A 23,077-nucleotide genomic window follows, 5' to 3' on the forward strand; every position below is an offset into this window, starting at 1 on the left:
TTCAGACCGAGCCAAAGCTATTACAAACGCCAAATATCCTTATGTTGCCATGTTAGCAAAGCGCTACCTGGCTGTGTCTGCTACCTCTGTCCCTAGAGAGGGTGTTCTCCACAGCAGGAGACATTGTTAGTGCCAGCAGATCTGCCCTTTCGGCAAGCAATGTGGACAAGTTCATCTTTCTTTAAACAACATGAAAATACAATGACAAGCAAGTCATAATGTCAAACTGGCTGCTTAGGTGCTAGTACAGTTCAGTTCAAATACAGATTATTTCAGTTCATCGACATGCTGCACCTTAATGTTCATTTTATTATATTTTGTATTTATTTGAGTGAATATTCACAGTTTAATAATAATTAAAAACCCAAAACTAATAGTTTATGTTTTGTGAGTACTAGTACAGTAAAGTTCAAATACAGATTATTTCAGTTCATCGAAATGCTGCACCTTAATGTTTATTTTATTATATTTTGTATTTATTTGAGTGAATACATTATTCACAGTTTAATAATAATAATAAATATATATATATATATGTTTTGTTTTGTGAAAAAAAATTCTGCTGTACCGAAAACGTACCGAACCGAACCGTGACCAAAAAACCGAGGTACGTACCGAACCGAAATGTTTGTGAACCGTTACACCCCTACTATCTATGCATGCATGTTTTCAATACCTCCTTATTCATCCGTGTCTATTTGTTGTACAGTCATGATAAAAAGTCAGAAGAGGCTAAACCTTTTTGGAAATACACAGTATGTCTCAGAGTCATCATCTGTTCAGGCCAAGCAAATATGGAAGTCTTCTTTTTGTTGCAGTTCTGATTAGAATAGAAACTGTGCCAGTATAAAGTAATACATTGGAGTCGGACAGTAACATTGGTCCTGCGGTGAAAGGTCTTTGCAGCTGTACCCACAAGCCTGTGATACAATGAATACAAAAAGCTGTGTTGTGAATCACATTTCTGATTGTTTCAATGTTGTCATGGTCATTCTGCCAATGGAAACATCTGCAAAAATCTTTGGGTGAGAATGAATTTCTGTTTTAGATATTGCCAAAGCCAATCAAAAACAATTACATGCACCATAACATGGAGAAAACACTTGCAGCTGCGTTAACCTGAATACTGGATGCAGTACAGAAGGAAGAGCACAGGGATATGGGCATGCATTTATGCTATCATGTGAAGAGAGAATGAGCTGGTTGGCTACATAATGATGTTGAAATCCAGGGAAGAGGTTGGCAACTCTGGAAAATGATGTGTAGTGGGATGAAATTCCTTTGTTTCCACTCCAGACAGAACTGGTGTGTTTGGCTTGTTTTTAGAGAGGCGGGTGGACAGTGATTGTTCAGAGCCTCGGCACACCAAATTAGCTTTTGACATTCATTTGGAAAGATTTGATCAAACATTAATTATGGTGACCACCTGTGAAAGAGAAGGCCTGCTCATCTGTTCCCTCATGGTAGCTGCAGGGTACTCGCTCTCCGATTCCAGCATGTGAGAAACAAGGACCACCGGAGACAGAGAAGCAGATTGCATTCCATCAGATCACGGAGTATGTAATAGGATGCACAGCAGCATCTGAGCCACACTGCTGTTTGCCAGGTTTTCTGTGACCACTGAGAGCCTGGCATGATTCCTTTGACCCAGATATTTAGCCGCTTTTTTCTTTTTAAAGATTTTTCAGGATAGCCTGCATTCCCCTTTTTCTGAGAGGCACGGATTGAATGAATCCGAGCTTGAGCTGTATGAACACAATAGCCTGTAATTCTTTAAACTGACAGGCTTGGAGAAACAGTAACAGGTCCTCTGACAAACCATATCTAACACTGGGGTAATCTCAAATGTCTGTCTTTCAAGAAACAATGCTGGGATGCCTTGGGGTTAGGCTGGCTTCCATAGCTTGTTTTTGTTCCAGACCATGTTTTCCAATCAGTTGTGACATGTTCTTTCAGCCTGTTGAGATCGCTTCTTGTCCCGTGAATAGTCAAATTAGACTGGCTGGAGGGAGGATGTAATCTGGGTGCAGTCAGGTATGGCTTTCAGAGCGGTGCAGCCGGAGAGGTTGGCTAGTAATCAGAAAGCAGAGGTGTCTAATTGGCATATGGCTGCCCGGGTGCCAGAATACTCTGCTCACTCATCCAAACAGAATGAATTCCTGGCATCTCTACATGTGAGACAAAGGCAGCTTGAATAAAACAAAACAATACAAGTGCAAACCTTTTATTCAAAGTGGATGAGTTCTTTAAATCAGAAAGAACAATAAACCCTTCTTTGAGTTGTAAGAATTCAAATGGTGGCCCTACATGGGCTTGTATGTTTGAAACTCATGCTGCAGATTGATTGAAAGGACATTAGAAACAAAAGCTGTATGTTGAGTTGCCAAACGCCCGAATTTGAGCTTAAAAGCCCCTCTTAGACACCGAGAGCAAAACACTTTAAAATATAGAATAACACATCAAACTCTGAAGAGAATTGGACAGTCCATCAACACCCAGCATCTGGTATCTCACTTCTGGGCACCACGCCATCTCCACCCTGCAATTCTTTCTCATTAAACACATTTCACCCCTACCAAAATTCAGCTATAGCAGAAAAGGCAAAATCTAATTTTCCTTAATGAAATCAAGCAAACAAATAATCAAGCCCCCAGCGCTTCCACAGGCACACCATGTGTAAATAATCTTTAATTTCAAATGCCGCCTCTCAGTAGTTAATCTAGCATCAAATACTCTCTATGATACTAAGTTATTGAGGCAAAATGTAAAACCCACCGTGTTGTGGTGAACTGCAAAGTTAAAGCAAGGATATGCAATTTATTTCAGAAGCCTTTATGTTATATTGTTGAAATTCTATTTTCCAGCAATCAATAAATCAAATGCTCTGTTGCAGGCTTGTAATAAGCCTATTCAATTATTTCATTCTGCTCTCATGCAATGATTGGATGGCCTATCTGCCTGTGTACCTATGTGTGTTCACATCAAATCAATAGCATTGCTGGTACTAACAATACCTTTTTGCAGTTTTACTATTTCTGTAAATACAACAATGATATCAGTACAGTTTTTAAGACATTGATCCTAACTCTTACATTTCAACATTGTTATTTATTTAAACTATTTATTTATTTATTTATATAAGGCACATCAATTAAAACCACCCGTGATTAAAACCTCCAGCCTGTCAGTCTGTCACCAGGGCAAAGTGATATCGCTGCCGTGTGTTTTGTTTGTCGTCCCGGTCATTTTTGTATTCCTACAGTACGTATGCAGCTTCAATGTGTGAATAGTGTAACTGCACTTGTGACCCCGTTTGGATCGACAACTCACTGTGGCTCATACTCTCTCAATGAGAAGTGCTCACAAAATGTGGCATAAATTGATTTAACGTTAAACAAGTTTTGATCAGGACCCGTAAAGGTCCCCTATACTATTTTTCAAGAATATATAATAGGTCTCAGATATATACAAAACACGTCTCTGACGTGTTTGGCTCAAAATACCAAACAGATCATGCATTGTAGCATCCCATAAACCCCTCTGTTTCAGCCCTGTTTCAAAAGTGCTGATGCTGTGTCCTTAGCTTTAAATGCTAATGAGCTGCTGCTGGCCACGCCCCTCTGAGAGATGATTGGTTTAAAAATACACAATGGTGCTCTCGGAGGAGATTCAGGTGATAAGGTGGGCGTGGGTTACCTTGGTTGGTTATTGGCTAATGGTTGCACAACCCAAAAAACATTATGAAATCATAAAGTGGCCAAAATCTGATCAGCTCATTTTCAGACATGTTTTTATATAAATGGATCAGGACAAAAAGTGAGGGAATCTTTTATCCTGAAACTTTCAGAATCTCTTTACACAGCGGGGACACATGTTTATGTATAAAATACATAAAAAAGATTTTGCGTAACAGGTGACCTTTAATAATACATCGTTGCTATCCAACCCAATTAATGTAATGGTTTTCTTCTTCTTTTCTTCTTCAAAAGTTGCCTAGCACGGCATTAAATAAATATGGAATCAAAACAACAAACAGTTTATATTTTCCAAGTGCACTCAATATCAATACGCTTTTTTTACTTTTTGGAATACTGCTACAGTGACGCAGCTGCGTTTGTTTTGAGAAAATCAGTCACAGATGTCATGAACATCCTTACATGAATCTCTCAAAGTTTCAGGTGTTACAGATTTAATTCCATATTCATTAACTTGGCTGTGTGTTGGTGCAACACAATTAGAGGCCTCGTGAATCCAGGACTAATCCGTAACACTCGTAGGACATGAATTACAGTAGCAGAAGATAGGAATAAATTAGCTGCAATAAAAAGGTACTAATACCCCGTATTACTTCAAGCTTAAAGTCTCCCCTTCCTTCAATACATGCGACCACTTCTACCTTGGGAGGCTGATATTCTCAAGCCTCTCTGACTAATTATTTCTGCTCTATGTGGGATGAGAAGCAGACATGGTATCACACTCATATGATGGATTAAAAAAGAAAGAAAGAAGAAGACCACTATGATTCATGTGGGAGAGAGTATTTTTCACTTTGGAAGGTGATAGTGAAAGTCATGTTTCTGGGCTGCAGGTTTCAGTGGGACATTTTCTTCACTGCAGCCTGTCTGACACTTTCTCCACTTCCCTCATTTGTACAGAGCTTACCCACAGTCTATTCCTCTGGTTCCTGCGCCCCATGTGTCTCTCCATTTTTAGGAGTGACTTACTGATGAATTTCATGTTCTTCCCACAGGAGTAAGAGAGGAAGCAATGGGCTGGACTATGACTCTAAAAGATGACTTTGGGGTCATTTCCTGGACACGGCGAGCTGGGAACTGCCTCGGCTTCCTTCTCCTCTTCTCCCTCGTTTCCATTTCAGTCCAGTCAGACATTGTGTTTCCTAAGGACCATCATTTTTCATGGAAAGCAGGTAAAATGTCTAATTCTTCTTCTTCTTTGTGTAAATCCACCCCCCCTTTGGAATAGTCCAATACAAACATCCAGGTATTTCATCACTGGAGCAATATCAGCGAATGTGCTTACTTATAATTCCACACATTACACTTAGTTTGTAATTTGCCAAGGTTGCTCCAATGCTCTGCAAAATACTTTTACCTTTATAAAAGACACCCTCTCTGAACCTGGTAAGGTTCACAGAGTTTAACTGGAAATGCAGCACATTGGATATGCTATACACACTAAGACTCAGTCTTTAGTTCTCATTATAGGAGACAAATCCAGTCATTTTTAGTGCAACCACTTTTGCAGGCAAAGTAATCCTCCTCTTTCTGATCCACATTGTTGGGGGGCATACACTTTAGGATGCTAGTGGACATCATGCCAGAAGGACATCATGCCAGAAGGCCATACGCCTGGACAGTTAGAATATTAATACCTTCTTTCTGACTATCCATCTCCAGCCCCGTGGTGACAAGCGAGGCTTCAATTGTTAACATAATGATGTGTGTGCTGCAGTTATGTGACATGGTTAATGAGACATTGTGACCTGGTAAATAATAATGTCATACAATACAAAACAGCATGCTGCACAGTACATGTATTTTGTTGTAAATGTTGAGTCTAAAAATATTGATTTGAATGTGCTTCTTGTGTTTCAAACGCTTTTGTGAGCATCTCTGCAATGTATTATTCACAAACTTTAGCATGTATCTGATAGGATCACGTTTCGATAACATAATTGAAAGCTGATGACCTCCTTACTCTCTTTTTAAAGATATTTGAGGTAATCTCACGATTCATCCTTCACATGATTAACAAATTCAATTCAAAACGCATTTCCGAAAGCAGCTCTAAGAGGGAAACTTGGCCTTCCCACACAACCGCCCCACTTGCTGTGCGATTAGCACTTTCATTTCTCACTCTGTGGTTGGGTAATGACACTGCCCAAGTGATAAAGAGATTGATTAATTCCACTTGAAACAGCGTATGTTCAAAGGGGATGTTACCGGAACACCGAGAGTGAGGATTTGACATCCTTGCAGGGCTAAGAAGGCTTATGGGTTGTTACTTGACTCGAAATAAAACCACTTTCAGAAGGAAATCTCAAACCTAATATCTTTGAATATATTCAGTCATCCATCTCCTTATGACTGTTTGACTCCAGGGGAAACTGAGGGACTGTATCTTCCAACAACAGACACTTCTATTGAAGAAGTTGCACAATAAAAGGTGTTGTGTTACGAGTACGTATTTGGTATATTGTAAATGAGCAAACATTCCTCGGAGTCATGTGAGTCTCACTGTTTCTGTGGCAGCTCCAGGCTTTATATCACATACAGTACTACGTTTATGTTGGCAAATTATTTAACTTTCCCTTCACCACCAAACACATAGTCTTTGAATTCTTAAAATGGCTGACAAGCTTCGTTTTTAATTTTGGTCTTGTCAACGTAGAAAGGATGTGCTCTAAATTATGCACAGCCAACCTATTGTGTGTTTGGTGTGTATATCTAGGCCAGCAGCATTGTGGGGTAAATCTTTTGTGTGAGGCAGCTCCCAGAGCTGTGGCTAAGCTGGGAGCCTCTGGCTGAAAAAGAAAACTGGAGCCTTTTAAGCCTGACCTTCATCAGCGTCTTGGAGAGCAGAATGTAGCGCTGAAACATTGCTGCTAATGGAACTATTATTTAACTCTTTAAAGGGACATTTCAAAGACGACCGCTTTAAACAGCCATACTTGGCATTTTAACAGCTAGGTATACATTTATCAATTACTCACACTGCACTGAGAGGCAGTCCTCCAGAATAGATCCTGAGACGGTAATGGAGGTAAAACCGCCATGTAATCATGTAAGGCTTTTTACTTCAACTATAGGTAGCAAACCATTTTACATATCTCAGTGTGTGAGAATAATTCTATAGGAGGCATCACATAAGATAAGGACTTGATGTTGTCGCTGCTTATTAAATCCACAACAAATCAGCGCTGTCTTCTGGTAAAGCACAGTGTGATTTGCATTGATCTAGTGTTTCTGTTCTAGTTGTTGCTCTGCTGTCCATTGCACATAGTTTACGTTTTTGGGGAGAATTGATTTAAGAATATAACGGCAGGCGAGTGAAAATGTGCACACTGTAGTTTTTCCTTTTTAAATGTTGTTTTTAAAATGTAAGGGGTGCCTCAGAATGCTCCACAACAGAGCGTTACAATTGGATTTATTTTTGACTTTCATATACATCTGCATTTAAACACAGCAGCAAGCCATGGTGCTCATCCAGTCAGCTTTAGGGTGTTTCTCAATGTCGAGGAAGGCTCCTCTAGAGCCACTATTTCAAGGATGCTACGTCATCGAGTCCCGCCGAAGGACTGTTCCAATGTCCAGGATCCCTGGAATTCTACCGAGGCCGGAGTCCTTCGTTGCGGGAAATTTCGAGGCTGCACATGTGTATCCTCCGCGGACTTAAAATCCCCACAATGCTTTGCGCACGGACCAATTTCCAAAATCTTTTGTGGAAAATGTAAGGCGGGCCTCTCATATGACGCACACCTGTTAGCCTGTTCCGACCATTCTTCGTTTTCCGAGGCTAGGAAGGATTCTTGCCTCGCTTCTGAAGGACCTGACTCGGAAGACATGTCCTACCAAGGAAGCGTCCTCGACATTGAGAAACACCCAGGTCCTTCAGAAGCGAGGCAAGAATCCTTCCTAGCCTCGGAAAACGAAGAATGGTGGAACAGGCTAACAGGTGTGCAGGTGTGCTTCATATGGAGCGCGATTTCCGCCAAAGATTTTGAAAATTGGTCCATGCACAAAGCATTGTGGGGATTTTAAGGCCGCGGAGGAAACACATGTTACGCCTCGAAATGTCCCGCAACGAATGACACCGGCCTCTGTAGAATTCCAAGGATCCTGGACATTGGAACAGTCCTTCGGCGGGACTCGATGACGTAGTATCCTTGAAATAGTGGCTCTGGAGGAGCCTTCCTCGACATTGAGAAACACCCTTAGTCGTCTGAAGAAGTCAAATCCCCTCTCTGGTTTTCATTTGGCATCTTTGAAATGAAGTTTTCTGCAGAAAGTCTTTAAATCGCTGAGGTTCACCTATCAGAAGGTATTTGTGTTTTTCACAGCTTAGTTTAACAAATAGGAAAATAGCTGCTTTATTCTTAGACACATCCCAAATGGGGCTGTATTTTGCATCAAAGCTTCTCCTTCTTATAAAAGAACAAAAACACCGTATGGGAATCCAACTAGTTCAAGATAGTGAGGTATCTGTTTCCTTGAGAAGAAACTTTTGATATTCTACATTCTTTCAAAAATGCATTTGAAAGTGTGTACAGTTTTAAGACTGCAGTGAACACTTTGATTAGAAGAAAGTATTTGTATTTTTTAAGTATTTCAAGATTCACTTACCTGTTTCATTCATATTTCTTCTGCTTGTAATCATACAAATGATATCTGTCGTTTTCATAAATCCTGCCAGTGTTCCCTTGAGGGTTGAATAATTAAAGCCGGCTAATGTTCATCGAAATTATGTGGGAACTTTGAGCTGAGGGGCAATGATTTTCAAAAGATTGAGAAATCAATAAAGGTTTTTCTTAATGAGAGGGATCTCTCTCAGCCCCTGATGGATTATTCAAAGAATTTACAGGGCTGGAGCTCCTGTCTTTCCAGGGGCCTTGTGACTGCAAGAAGAACCCATATGTGGGGTGATACAGTCAGGCAACATTTACATTTCATTTCAGTCTCTGAGTATATTTCACCACACAGTTGCACCATCAAAGCTGAAATCAAACATCACTGCCGCAGTGAGCTTCTGTTGTTTCTGAAAAAATAAGCTCAAAAGCGGCAGTGTGCTAGAAACCGCTTCACCAGGATTTCACATTTAACCAAATTGCACTGAATAATTTACCGAGGGCTTTTTCACTTTAACAGTGTCATTGGAATAAAAGCACATCAGACAAATGCATTTATTTAGCCTATTGCAAGCGTACAATATCTCGTTACACTTATACTATCTTCTTTTTGCAGCAAAGCGCCCTGTCAGCTGTTACTTTCACAGTCCATATTGTACCTTGTGGATGATAAAATTGTTTTATAAAATGAGTCAAGCTTGTTTTTGATGGTGTTGCTGGAGGAACAATCCAGAGATCCAACTCTTATGGCGCGTTTCCAGGACTGGCCCACTTATGGCACGTTTCCATTACAGTTTAGGAACTGGGGTATTATCTATAGTAACGCAGTGTAGGCGGAGCGATCGGCTTGTTGGTGTCCTTCACTACGCCATACTCACTCTTCATCTTTTCAGTTTTTCCCTACACTGCAAGACAGTCCTCGAGTAACCGCTTCCGCACATCAGTGTAGAGACCTCCTGAAATACTTTCATATTGCGAGTTGTCCCGTCGAGCTCCCGCTGGATCTTGTCATCTGCAATAAAGTATAGGAACATCGTAACTTGTAACTCGTAATTCTCTCTGACCAATCAGCAGTCGAGAGTGACGTCACAGTCTGGTTGTTCCTGGCCCTAGAACCCTGATTTTATGGGGCCAGAAAAACTGTGAATTAGGACCCGCTAGCCGGTACTAGGCCAAGTGGAAACGCAACCAAAAGCGGGCCGCTGACGTCACAGCCCTCTACATCGCTCCGGGAGTCTTGTTATGCTCAGTAAATGCCATGTACGAAAATGGCCAGGAGATGCGTTCTTTTGACATTTGAGACATTGAATTATGCACCAGAGAATATACAGATATATACCGACGCATCATGTAGCCCGTGCTATTTGTATAGGGACCTCTAACGGAGCTTATCAGCTGTAAATGACATGCTGAGAAAACAGGTTATTGTAGGAAATTGGAGATTCTATTTGACATGCATTGACATAATATGATACTCAGGTGGGGCTGAATTCAAATTGAATATGGAAACCACATACAAGCACATGGTTTTTCCTTACGACCTGAATGGACTGTGAACACTAACTCCTTTCATTTACATTTTAGTCTAATTTTGCATTAAGCTATTTTTACAGCTATGAAGATGTAGCACTATCCTACTTGCTAAAGATTGAGTAGAGTAACTGTTAGAACTAGTAGTTTAATAGCAATACAATCCAGAAGGAAAGGTGATGCATTCATTTTGTAACAAGTTTGCAAGTGTTATAACATAACATTTGGACAGAAGAAACTATTTAAAATCTTGCACCATCTGCAGCCCTGATGACAACATAAGCACGGCTAATACATAGACAAAGTCATCTACAGTTCTCCAACAGAATAAAGGCCATATTTAAACCACTGTAAAAGTATTATGGCTATTATTTAAATTCCCCTCTCCCATTTCTCCAACCCCCATCGCTCGATGGACATACAGCACTATATGTGTCTTTGGTGGGTTATCTTGCCGTTTGGCAAAATCTGGAATTACAAAGTGTTGTGTGCGGACTTAGGAGTTGCTAGAAATCACCATAGTCTTGTAACTCAGATCCAGCTTGGATAGTAACTCTTTGCTCATGTTGATACTGCATAACAGGTTTACTTTGAGTCATTAGGTCTTACTTTCTATGTAATGATATAAGAAACTAATGGAAACACGCAAATGTGTTGGCAACAGAGTTGGCTTGTTTGTTAACAACTTTGGAGATACATCCTCAGAACTCACTTGTATTTTAATGCTTTCATTACAAAAAAGCAGATTTTCCCTATGGCCTCATTCGCGTCGAAAGGAGCCAGTTGAGGTGGTTCGGGCACCTAGTTAGGATGCCACCTGGGCGCCTCCCTAGGGAGGTGTTCCAGGCACGTCCAGCTGGAAAGAGACCAAGGGGTAGACCTAGGACCAGGTGGAGGGATTATATCTCTTCGCTGGCCTGGGAGCGCCTTGGGATCCCCCAGTCAGAGCTGGTTGATGTGGCCAGGGAAAAGAAAGTTTGGGGCTCTCTGCTGGAACTGCTACCTCCGCGACCCGACCACGGATAAGCGGGAGAAGCTGGATGGATTATTCTGCTCCATAGAGCTTTAAAAGTAAATAGGCAATGATTCACATGGGTCAGGAAACTGCTGTGCTGCACTGCCCCCTCTGAACAAAACCCTCTGCCGTTCAGTGATGTCAGAGCATTGTGTGCGAGCAGCTGACAAACTGATAAAAAAGAAAAAACCAGCTACAGTTTGAAATTCTAGATTGTCATGGGGTTTATTAGTAAGTCCTATTATCGTTAGTGCTTTATGGAAATGGAAGATAAACCACCCTAACGCTAACCCTACTACACAATTCCCTTTCATTGAACCAGCCTCTCTCTCATTATTGTTGTGAGGTAAAGTTAACCCTTTCATGCATGAATTATGACAACCTCAGTCAGGATTTTTGTACCAAGTGTTTTTATTGCTCTTGGGGCATGAAAAACAAGATTTTAACTTTAGTGGATCGCATGCATTTAAGTTTGAACTGAAGAAATGTAAATATTGAAAAAATGATAAATAAAGATGTGCAACCTTAAAATCACATTATAATAACATAAATATATTGATTTACTGCCCAAAAAGATATTGCAGATGAAGCATTTTCAAGAACAACAGTAGCAGTAACAGTATGAATTGGATTATAGCCAGTGATGCATGACGTTCACTTTAGTGGACAGATGATTAATCATAATCCCAACATAAAATCAATACTTTGACAATTTATGAATTATATGACTCCTTAGTTGTTACTTGATGTCACCAATATTTTTATGCCTGCAGGGGACGCTTTCCATAAAAGGATTGGCAAGATATCGACGAGTGACGAGGGGTGTTTCTCAATGTCGAGGACGCTTTCTTGGTAGGACATGTCCCTACGAGTCAGGTCTTTCAGAGGCTAGGCAATAATCCTTCCTTTCATTCGGAGAACGAAGAGTGGGACAGGCTAGCAAGTGTGCAGGTGTGAGTCATATGAGAGGCCCCGCCTTACATTTTCTGCCAAAGATTTTGGAAATTGGTCCGTGCGCAAAGCATTGTGGGGATTTTAAGACCGTATACCGGAGGATACACTGATGCATCCTAGAAATTTCCCATACCGAAGGATTCAGTCCTCGGTAGAATTCCAAGGAACCTGAACATTGGAACAGTCCTTCGGCGGGATTCGATAATGTAGCATCTTTGAAATAGTGGCTCTGGAGGAGCCTTCCTCGACATTGAGAAACACCCTTGGTTCATTTGGCTGTCTGTCGTCCATCTTGGTTTAGAGAACTATCATGCACTTACACTGACTTGCCACTGAGTGGCAGTGTATGGGATGATTCAATAGGGTCCACCGTAGTGGCTAATGTGCAACTATGCCATCAAAGCCCATGCATATACAAGAAAACACCTTTTGAATATCTGTCCACTGTACTGACCTCTATCTGTGTCTGCAAATTAAACAAAAATAATAAGCGATAGATAGATAGTAATGATAGACGTTTTGTTGTAGTGAAAAATATGACAAATTATTTTGTAATTTTAGTGTCTTAAGTGTCTGACAAGTTTTAATTGTTGGCCGGCTGTTGTGATTGTTCAACCACTTAGAGATGTCCCGCCCCTTAGCACACATCACATCAAGTACAATGTGTGGGAGTGCTAGCCAATAGAAATGTGAGAGCATAGTGATGTCACTATGTCGCAGATATAAACAAAGGAGACCAATGGAGGTGTTTGCGAGTGTGTGGGAGAGAGGGAACTTTGGGATTTTAGCCTTTGCAGACCATTTACATTTACCTATAACAAACGACATGAAGAGAAAAGCCCAAAAAGCAGAATAGGGCCTCTTCAAATATGTCTATTGCCGCATTCACACCGCAGGACTTTCCCTGGTACTTTGGTTCTTTAGTTCCGTTAGTACCAATAATGTCGAGTTCACACCGCCGGGACTACTCAGTGCCGGGAACTCTTTTGGCCATTTTCAGTCCCTGCTATAGAGGTGGTACGAACCTGGTGATAAAAGAGTGCCAATTTCTATTCTATTTCTATTGGCTGGGCGAATTGCAAACCACGCCCCGTTAGACTCTGAATTTTTTTTGTTAGGCAGCCATTTTTTTCCTCGCTACAAAACCACATCCACACCTGAGCGAGTAGTTTTTTGTACTTTAAAGCAGTTATGACCACACGTACTACAACACCTGAGCGGTGGAATGATGAGGAAGTGTCGGCGCTTCTGGCAATTTACTCCGAGGACGGGATGCAGCAGCTTCTACAGAAAGCAGTTCCCAACTCCAAATGTTTTGAGCGATGTTCGCAAAAGCTACTTGAGCTGGGAATCGTGCACAGTGCACACGGATGCCGGGTAAAAATAAAGAAACTCAGGCAGGACTATAACAAAATTAAAGACCACAATAAGTGGTCTTTAATGGTGGTAACGATTTTCTATTGTTATTATATATATATATATTGCCACTGTTTTTTAATACTGACACCTAACTTGCACTAAGGTGTGTCTGCTGCTATATCTATTGCCACTGTTACATTGTTTTGAAACTACTTACACTTTATTTTACATTTCACACTTTTATTTAACTTCAATTTACATGCATACGACACACCTGGAACAGCATGATGCCGTTATTGTTATGTCTTGACTGTGCAATAAAACAAACAAACTGGCGAAGCTTTATTTATTGTGTCCCACCCCAAATTTGCAGAATAGAAGAATGTGAGAGCAGACAGGTGTCGGTGGTTGAATTTATCTACAATGTTGCAACCTTGTGCAGCAATGGCAGGGGCAGAAACACAAGTCTTACACACATAAACACAAGTAATTTATCATGCCATTTGTTTTAGATAAATAAGGGAAAAACACCAAACAAGGGTTAATGTCCTTTTCCAAAATCAGCCTGAGGGGGTAATATATAATAAATACATACAGATAAAGTCCATTGTTATAATGGGGTATTTTATTTGTAAATTACCCTAATTACCCTTATGAACTCCATCATGTCTGAGGTCGGAAAGTAAACAAACGCCTCATACAGCGGGTGGGCTTTATACCCCCCTCCCCCGTGTAGTTCTTCTTCTCTCGTTTTTTTTTGTACTCGCCGTGAAGTGGTTTTGCGGCCTGCCAGTAAACCCAGAGAAGAAGAAGAAGACGAAGTGACATCAGCATAATCTTGCCTCAGGGAAAGTACTGCGGTGTGAATGCGATTGGCACTAGCCCCCTGGCGGATTCAGTGCCGTGGTACTTTAGTGCCGGCACTAAAGTACGGCAAGTCCTGCGGTGTGAAAGCGGCTTATAGCACCCTTTGGATGTGATAATTGAAGATGTGTTCTAACTGTCTTATCGCAAACCTGGAATAAAGAGGAAATTATTCCCTTCTGTAAATAGAAGTAAATTATAAGTGAACAAGCTATAGTTTTCTTTTAATTATGACTGTCCAAAACACCTTCAGTACAAACACAGGAGCTTATAGACAACATCCACATCCTGGCGAGCTTTTACTTCCACACAAACGCTTGAAGTGAAACTCTTGATTTAAATGTTTCCTTCCTGCTTTTGTAAACACTGAAAGCTTTCAAGTTGTTTCTCCTGTTACATTCAAAGAGTATCAAGTATGCAGCTGGGCATTTCAATTCAGTAAATTCCTCCAGATGAGCACAAATACTGTTCTATTAAAAATCAAAATAAGAAATATATGGTTTGTTATCGGCCTCCCCACACATCTCCCCTGGGTAGGCTACATGTAGTACACAGAGTGAGCCTGATTAGGATGGAGGTGAATACAATTTCAATGTTCGGTATTGATCTGATATTGTAATGCGTAGCTCCAATTAAAAAATATATTCTATATCCCAAACACATCCACTCTACATTTGTTAAAAAATGCCTCTGGCTTATCTTTGACAGAAAACCCAAACAGTGAAGTGAAAAAAGAATGGATGCTCTGCTTTGTTTAATTTGAATTTGATCAGCAGTCAAATCACCATATTTATTAGAGTAAACCGAGCATTGCATCCATCAAAGCGACCTTCGCACAATCTGACGTGCCTCCTCAAAAGCCCTTCGCATTGATTATTCAATTGAGATCTCATTTTGAACTTGTGTGCCTCCTTCTGACTGTCTGATTGAGGCTGTCAAAAAGGCTGGCGGCTTGTCTCATGAGAGCTACAAGGAAAGAGATTCCCTAGCAGTCAGATTCCTAATCCCATAGGAATATTCTCACAGAAGAGCTATCCTTTCAAGTCCCCTTCAAGCAGCGCAGGCTTTTCACATCACCCTCATACAAAACGTTCCAATTCTGGTCAAATCTCCCACAGTCTAATTTCTCTATTAGAGGCTTGAAGGACGAAAATGGGAAAGACAAACGGGCTTGACTAGCTTGTAACTGAGGACAGAAGTAATTAGAAAGAGTTCCTGTAGCTACTGGGAAAATCAAGTCTGGAGGCGCCATTGTGTAAGTGATTGGAATCAAAGACAGAAGGTCATCTCATTACTAAATTACTCCTGCAGGTTCAATTAATACTAAGATTGAAATACATAAAGGCCATTGCTTGAGCTTGTAATTTATGTTTAATAAAGCTCCATGTGTAGAATAGTGTCCTTCCATCTTTCCAGCTTTTGAAATGATTGTGAACTGTCCTTTTTGTACACAAGGAAACAAATACGCACTCTTTAAAATATTCTGTGCTAATAGCTCGCTACACAAGGACAGTTAGTCTTGCAGATGAGTTGAAATAGAAACTCTAGCAAACTAGTTATTCAGAAGGAATTTTAGGAACAGTCATACAGTACCTCCGTGACAAAAAAGCCACAATACCAAAATGTGATTAGTCGACAGCTTCAACTCCTTAAATGCAAATGAGATTAAACCTGCTGACAGGAGCTTTTCCTGTTCCGCTGCTGCGAACTGGCCCAAGTGCAAAGATTTCCAGCAAATCAGCTGCAAGGAGAGCCAGTCAGTAGCATGTCCTGCTCTTTGATGTTTCACTGGAAGTTACGAGTATTGAGCTTTGAGGCTGATGTCAGTGACCTTGTACTTTGTGGGTTAGGCGTGTCCGTGTGAAGGTCAAGCACTTAAAGAGACCATAAAAATAAGTTGGCACTGCGTGGAATGAAGGACAAAGCATCTGACTTCCTCTGCTACACACTACAAAATAAATTAATCTTCGCAGTGGCGCATGGCATTATTACTCCATCATTTTGTTCCTTCTTTTTGTCAGGGTTCTTAATATGCTCTATAAACGGTCTCTAGTGAGGAGGCTTTATTGTACTTTCCGTTCATAAAAAAGGCTATTTGCTGCTAACAAAACACGACATGCTTATTGTAATTATAATAGTTTTAATGAGATGAACTCCTCTTTGTTTAACAACAAAACACTGTAAGCCTGAAGGTCTCAGCCAGACCAATTCACTGTGAGTCCAGAGAGAAGCTGCAGAATATACAGAGGGAACTAAAAGCTAAAACAAAAACCTCTTTTGTGTTCATCTTCTTCATGGAGCAGTTTCCTTGACAAGCTGCTCTCCATGCTGGAGTGCTCTGTCTTTGTCAGCACAACTGCTTATACCCCCTGCTGCAGACTGAGCTGGAAGTAAATAGGTTACCAACTGATAAGATTTCTCATTTCTTCTTGCAAGTTTCTATCACCATGTCCTCCTCTGTTTGATAGTTAATGACATGATATGTGTTTCCTGCGGTGAATGTTTCACTTCACCTAAAAATGATCTCCTCAGGGAAATTAAAGATGGAGACTCTTTACTGAAGGAACATGTTAATAATGTTCTCTGTATGTGAACAATCACATCTACAGGGACCTGTCAAAGTAGCCTACTCTATTTACTGTGTATTTGGCCCAGTGGGGAACACATTGGAGAGACAGCGAGGTGAAATGGATTTTATTCTTACCTGGAAAAAGGAAAACAACTCCCATATGAGTCATTGTGTGATTGCAGAGCACTGCCTATCAAGAACGCTTGTTTTATTTTACCCTCTGATCATCTGCTGTGCTGAAACAGACAAGTCGGAAAAGAGGATGTAGGCTGCAAGGAAAGAGTGGATAAGAGAGAGGACAGAGCATATGACTAAGGGATTGCTTCCAGTCTTTGAGTCATCATCTATATCACAGGCTCATCAAACCAATAAAGTAAACTGATAGTAAGCTGATAGTATCAGTATTAATGTTGAATTCAATTGTATTTATTTGTTTGTTCCCAATGTTAGGGGTAACCTGTAATTTGTATCCCCAAGAGAGACTATTTCTCTTCTCTTCTGCTCAGTGATTTCTAAAAAAATAAAGAGTCATGAAAATAGGTCATTGAAACGTTCTTCAACAGGCAGAGTTTTGAGCAAGGGGCACACCTTTCCCTGAATGCTTCAAAATTCTACTTAATTTGAAATGTTACACTAGATTCTTATTTCCTAGGTAAATACATACAAGTAACTACCTCTTTTCACCCTCTGTCTGAAACCAGAGCCCAGTCTGCTCTGGGTGGTTAGCTGGCCTGCTCTGTTGTGATTGGTCAACTGCTTAGACATGTCCCGCCCCTTAGCCTATCACGTCATTTGGCATAGGCCATTGGAGTGCTAGCCAATATAAACACAAATGTTACATAGTGATGTCACTATGTTATAACATTAAACAAAGTTATCCAATTGATGCATTTCAGGCTGGTTGAGGGAGTGTGTGGGAGAGAAACTCCCTATGGTTCACCCTCTGTGCAGAACATTTACATGCACAAAAACCTATATGACACACCACAGGAAAGGGAGAACCCCAAAAAGCATAATGAGGCCCCTTTAAACATGACTTTTACACGGTACTGATACAGTGACTTATGAGGTTTGGAGATGTTATGCAGCATCTATTTGTTTGTGAATTTGGCCATTGACCAGGTATATCTCTGCAACATACATTTCATTCAGAGTTACTTATCAGTTTACTTTCTCCCTTCCTGGGATGAGCAGCTGAATTATTCTTTGTTGTTGAAAGTAGAGGCAGAGCTGGATCGACCTATTGGCCTCAATGGGAACAACAAACCAATGTAATTAATTCTGCTAATGCTCGCCTTTCATCCTCTCTTTTTTTGTTTAGCATGGCTGTTGAATATTTTCTGTGGGTGACTTCTTAATCAAAGTGTTGACTTCACCGTTTGCAATTTTCAGCTTTACTAAAGAAGTGAGATGAATGATTCCACAGGAGTTAAACTAAACATTTATGTCATTGCAATTTTAACACTTCCTGATCATTTTCAAGCAAAATAAACTCTAGTTCTCATACTGTCAGTATTAGGGACAGGGTAGCTATAAGAAACATATTGGGGAAAAAGCTGTTTGATTTGGCTAACTTGGACGGCTAAAGCCTAAAACTTTAGAACAATTTATTGCACAAAACAACGGCTTTTTCTGTTTTTCCTTCATTCATTAAAGAGTGGAGTTATGTATGAAGAAGGTCAATCAAAGGAAGATATGAAGAAATGGAAATAATTAGTGAATGTCATTGTTTTTGTATTGTCAACATTTGCTAATTAGTGCTATCACTTGACGCTAATGTACTGTATAGGAATTTTGACCTCTATGGCGCTCTAATAAAAGGCAGCAGATAATTTAAGTTATTAATCAACATTCATGTCGAGCTATCCCTTATTTTGTAGACATTTTACTAAAAAACATAAATATTAACCTCATATCTGCGCTTCAGAAAATGTCTGTCTTTTTTACTGTTAAATATTATGATCAATAGTATTTATGTAAAAGAGTAATTTCACAAAATGCTTAGACAGAAATTGCACTTATGTTGAAATAGTACCACATTGCAGATCTTAAGAAGTCTCCTAATGCCTTTAGGGGGAGTTTGCCCACATGGTTTTGTAATTATTCAAAGTTTAGGCAAAGTGACTTTACCTTAGGACTACATCTCCCTAGCCTTCAAACTCTGTTGGAATTTCTTTTGACTGAATTTCACAAATGTGAAGTTGTAATATTGAACTTATTCAGAAGTCAAGTGGGGATGTAGTTCACAGAGATTTAAATGAGGAGCTCACAAAGTTGCAATACGATTTTACTGGGGGAGAGAACACTAGTGTAATGATAAACAGACAGCGATGGGAAAAGGGTGCTGGTGGGTTTCGCTGTAGGGCTGCTCGGGGGGCTTTCCTTGATCAGGGATCATGCTCTCACGGCCCCTACACACGGCGGCGTGCGTTACTGCTTGGCGGTGGGCGTGTCTGAAGCTTGGGGATTTATTACGAACAACGCGACCAACAACCAATCACATGAATGTCCCGCCCCGGACATACAAAGCAAAGCATTCATGCTACATCCATGCTGGCTAAATATACTGTCTATGCTTGCTAGCTGTCCATTCAAACGAAGTACACTGGATATAAACTCCCCAAACAGGCGAACACCTACCAGTTTCACCCACTGTCTCTGCCACCTCCCCCCATGCCTGGCTCCTCCGGTTTGTATCCCTGTATGTAAAGAGGGACTGGTCATATAGTACCGCCACGATCATTTTCTCCTCCATTTTTTGACATGGGAAATAACTGCGGTCTGGCTCTCCCAACATACACGCGGTTTGATTGGCTAGCGCTTGTAATGTCAGATTTGTATACGCGGGATTTGATTGGCTGACGCCTCCATCGAGGCGGCAAAAGTAGAACATTGCTCTACTTTTGCAGCGAGCACCGCGAGAGAAGCTACGCTTTGCTCCCACAATGCAGTTCGGCGAATCGTGACGTCACCCCATTCAAAGTGAATGGGCAGAAGCGTTGAAGCGGCAACGCACGCCGCCGTGTGTAGGCTCCGTGAGTCCTGAGAAGCAGAAAGCAACTCAATGACAGTCAGACTATCCAGAGAAGCTACTCATCACCAAGGAACTGAGGCCTGAAAAGCTAGTTTAGGTGGAAAAGTAGCTAAAGCTATATATCACCCTCTTGTCCGTTGAGCTTGTTTACCTTCGTGACAAAAAGGTAGTCTGGATAAATACCATTATTTAGAATTAAAATACTATTTTAATCAGCAGGCAATATATTACAAAAAGTATTGAAAATCACCTCACCAATCTATACTTGTATAAAGAGATGATTAAAAACTTGCCACAGATAGCGATAGCATTACGTTCATAATGAGTCACTGCTGTTTCTTTTTTCTTTTTTTTGTGACCAACTTTTTATTGTTGTTTTTTTTATACGACTGCTGTTTCTGTGCAAAGGGGGATTTATTTGTCAGGGATACAGTATGTATCGAATAGGGCTTTTGCTTTTTGTCGATGTAAATAACCTTGCAGATAATGATAATGAAAAGCAGCCCCCCCTGACACATAACACAACCGTTTCATACATATAAATATGCTCAAATTCAATACAGCAGTATGTCTGACTGAATAAACTAACCTTGTTTGTCATGATTTGTATTTACCACGAGACCTGACTTATTCAACAACAGAAATACACTTACATTATGTTTTGGATCAACGCATCTCTATAATGACATTTGACAGCTCTGGTCAGTATTCATGATTCAACCATCAGACTAGCTGACAAGCAGATCATCTTTAGCCATTAGCTGACCATAGGATCAGCAGGGAGTCAGGGACTGGACCTGGGCTGCTATAACAAGCCCAATGTGTTATGGGAACAGAAATAGACTGAGCATACCGTGTAGCCTGCACAGTCTAATTTGGCACATCAAATGGAAAAAAGTATCAGTGAACTGACAATGTTTCAAAACAAGCTAATAGAGGATGCTGCATTGACTTGTACTCAGTATGTGAAAGGCAGCAATTATCTTTTACTTCTCTCTAATTAACTTGATTAATGGGAACTGAAATGTAAATATTAACGTGCATCAAATTCTCTTCACATGTGTGGTTCCCCATAATGCTAACATATTGCAATGATCAAAATATCAACAACAGAAAAGGCCTCAATCTGCTCCCGAGGCATTTTCATTAATTCCTGAGAAGAAACAAGCACACATTCTTAGCTACGCCATCTAAAAGGATGTTTGGGGGTGTTCTGCAAAAGTGTGATACAAGAAAAGGTGCTTAACCACACGTTTGCAGGATGTCAGTTTGCCTGGAATACTTGCACATAATTAATACATGAAGGATATGCCATGCCTCATTTTCCTACCCCAACCGCCCAGCCCTTAATCATGGCGAGAGAAACCATGTGAACTTTTAATTAGGATTTGTAGAGTGGTGTTTGATCTTTGATTACCTCTGCCCGGGAGGTAATATGATGGCCGCCGCTTTTCTGTGGATATCAAACCTTAGCTTCGCACCTACAGGAAGACATTTTTGGAGTTTAATGACCACATATTCTTTTACCTGGTGCTCCAAGAGGCTTAACTAATTAATGTATCTCTTGAATTATAGCTCATACAGATACAGTTTTTGCACATGCCGGCTGCTTTAAAGAAACATTGTTATATCAACCCTCTTTATCTGGGGATTGCAACTGGGACAATGGCAGTAATGGCTTACTTTGATCCAGAAACCGTCTTCTCCATGTCTGCAGAAACAGATTAATAATCATAGCTGTGCTGTCGTTTTTTTAAGTATTCCTTTTGGGTAATGTGCTCAGTGTATTGTGGAGGAACTGAGAATACAATGACTTGGTCTTTTTAGGGTAAGCCACTGGGAAACAGCAGCTGCTATCTTAAAATATGAAAGGGATATTTAAGACTTTTCATTACCAAACTGTCTTTTAATCCGTGTGAATTATTATCTTCCTGCAGAGGACAGGTGGGATCTGTGGAAATTCCCAAAAGAAGAGCTCTCAAAAAACATAATTGGCTATAAAGCTCTCTTTCCAACTGTGTGAGAACATTGGACTTTCCTTAATCTTTTCTTCAGTAACTTCTGTAGAAGTGCTCTTATTAATGTCCTTTGGTACTTAAAATGTCAGCAGAAATGTTATCCCCCCCCCGACTCTATGTTTCTGATTGTTTTAATGAATACTAACTTGCCAGGCTGTAAACAGGTTAATGGCATTTGTCTTTCTGATCCAAAGAGCTAGCAGAATGCTGACTCAGGAAATCATACAATGTGTTTTCAGTCTGGGGTTGCTTGCTATACCCACCATCAACTTCAAAAAGTAAAACAAATCATGATTATTTCCCTTCCCTGTAGAGTGTTATATAAGTTGTTGTGCATGTGAATGGTCTGCAAAGACAATCATAATTAAAATAAAAAAACTAGCTAGTTCACTTATTTTTTCTTTCTGTTGACAGAAGGGAACCGTTTCCTCTTTATTCCAGTCTTTGCGATAAGATCTTGAATTGAATGATCACATCTTAAGGATGTTACAGATGTTATAGACATATTTGAAGGGGCCCTATTATGCTTTTTGGGTGGTTTCCCTTTCCTGTAATGTGTTACATGCGTAGGTTTTGTAAATGTAAATGGTGTGCAAAAGCTAAAATCCCAAAGTTCCCTCCTGTTCACATAACATGAACATGTGAGCAATATGTAACACTAGCGCTTCTATTGTCTAGTGCTCCAACACATTGTACGTGATGGGCTAAGGGGTGGAAAATACATAAGCAGTTCACCAATCACGACAGAGCCGGCCAGCTAATCAATCAGAGCAGACTTGGCTCTGGTTTCAGACAGAGGGTGAACAGAGATGCTGCAGCGCAGGCAGTATGAGAAAAAGAAAGAGCTTTTTGAACATTAAAGAATGGAGACATGTCAGAATAGAGACACAAAATACATTTATGGAACCCTAACATTTATCTATTAACAACAGACCACATAAACTATTGTTTTGTTGACATGTTTTTTCAGTTTATGCTTACAGTAGAATACCTTTTATTCTTTTGAGCACACACATGCTCTTCAGTTTCAAGAAGTCAATTGCACTTCATCAATCAAGGCTACAGGAATACATATTTATATGTTTGATTTTTGAGCACTCTTGTACTGCTTGTTTTACACAAGGCAATTCCCCCAGAGCTCTGATTGGACTGAGTATCACGAGACTGCAGATATGTGTAACTGGAGGTGCTACATGGCAAATAAGTATTGAGGCCATTTACTAATATTTAAGAAATAGAATCGACTCTGGAGGGATAGTTGAAATATTTTAACGTGTATTTTTCTCATATCATGTCCCTTGTTGTGAACATATCTGCAATTTTCTTTCAGCATTTAATACCTTCCCTCTCAGCTCCACCTTTGTTCTGC

The 23,077-nt window shown here is 40.3% G+C and overlaps 1 protein-coding gene across 1 annotated transcript in view; it reads left to right on the plus strand.

The window, feature by feature from the left end:
- Positions 1–23,077, plus strand: part of thsd7ba (thrombospondin, type I, domain containing 7Ba) — a 176,224-nt gene that overhangs the window by 8,564 nt on the left and 144,583 nt on the right. Inside the window, exon 2 of the mRNA XM_034236864.1 lies at positions 4,751–4,927. Within this exon, the coding sequence (XP_034092755.1) occupies positions 4,751–4,927 (177 nt within the window). The remainder of the gene's footprint in view (positions 1–4,750; positions 4,928–23,077) is intronic.

The sequence above is a fragment of the Gymnodraco acuticeps genome, unplaced genomic scaffold (assembly GCF_902827175.1).
Source record: "Gymnodraco acuticeps unplaced genomic scaffold, fGymAcu1.1, whole genome shotgun sequence".
NCBI classification, from domain to species: Eukaryota; Metazoa; Chordata; class Actinopteri; order Perciformes; family Bathydraconidae; genus Gymnodraco; species Gymnodraco acuticeps.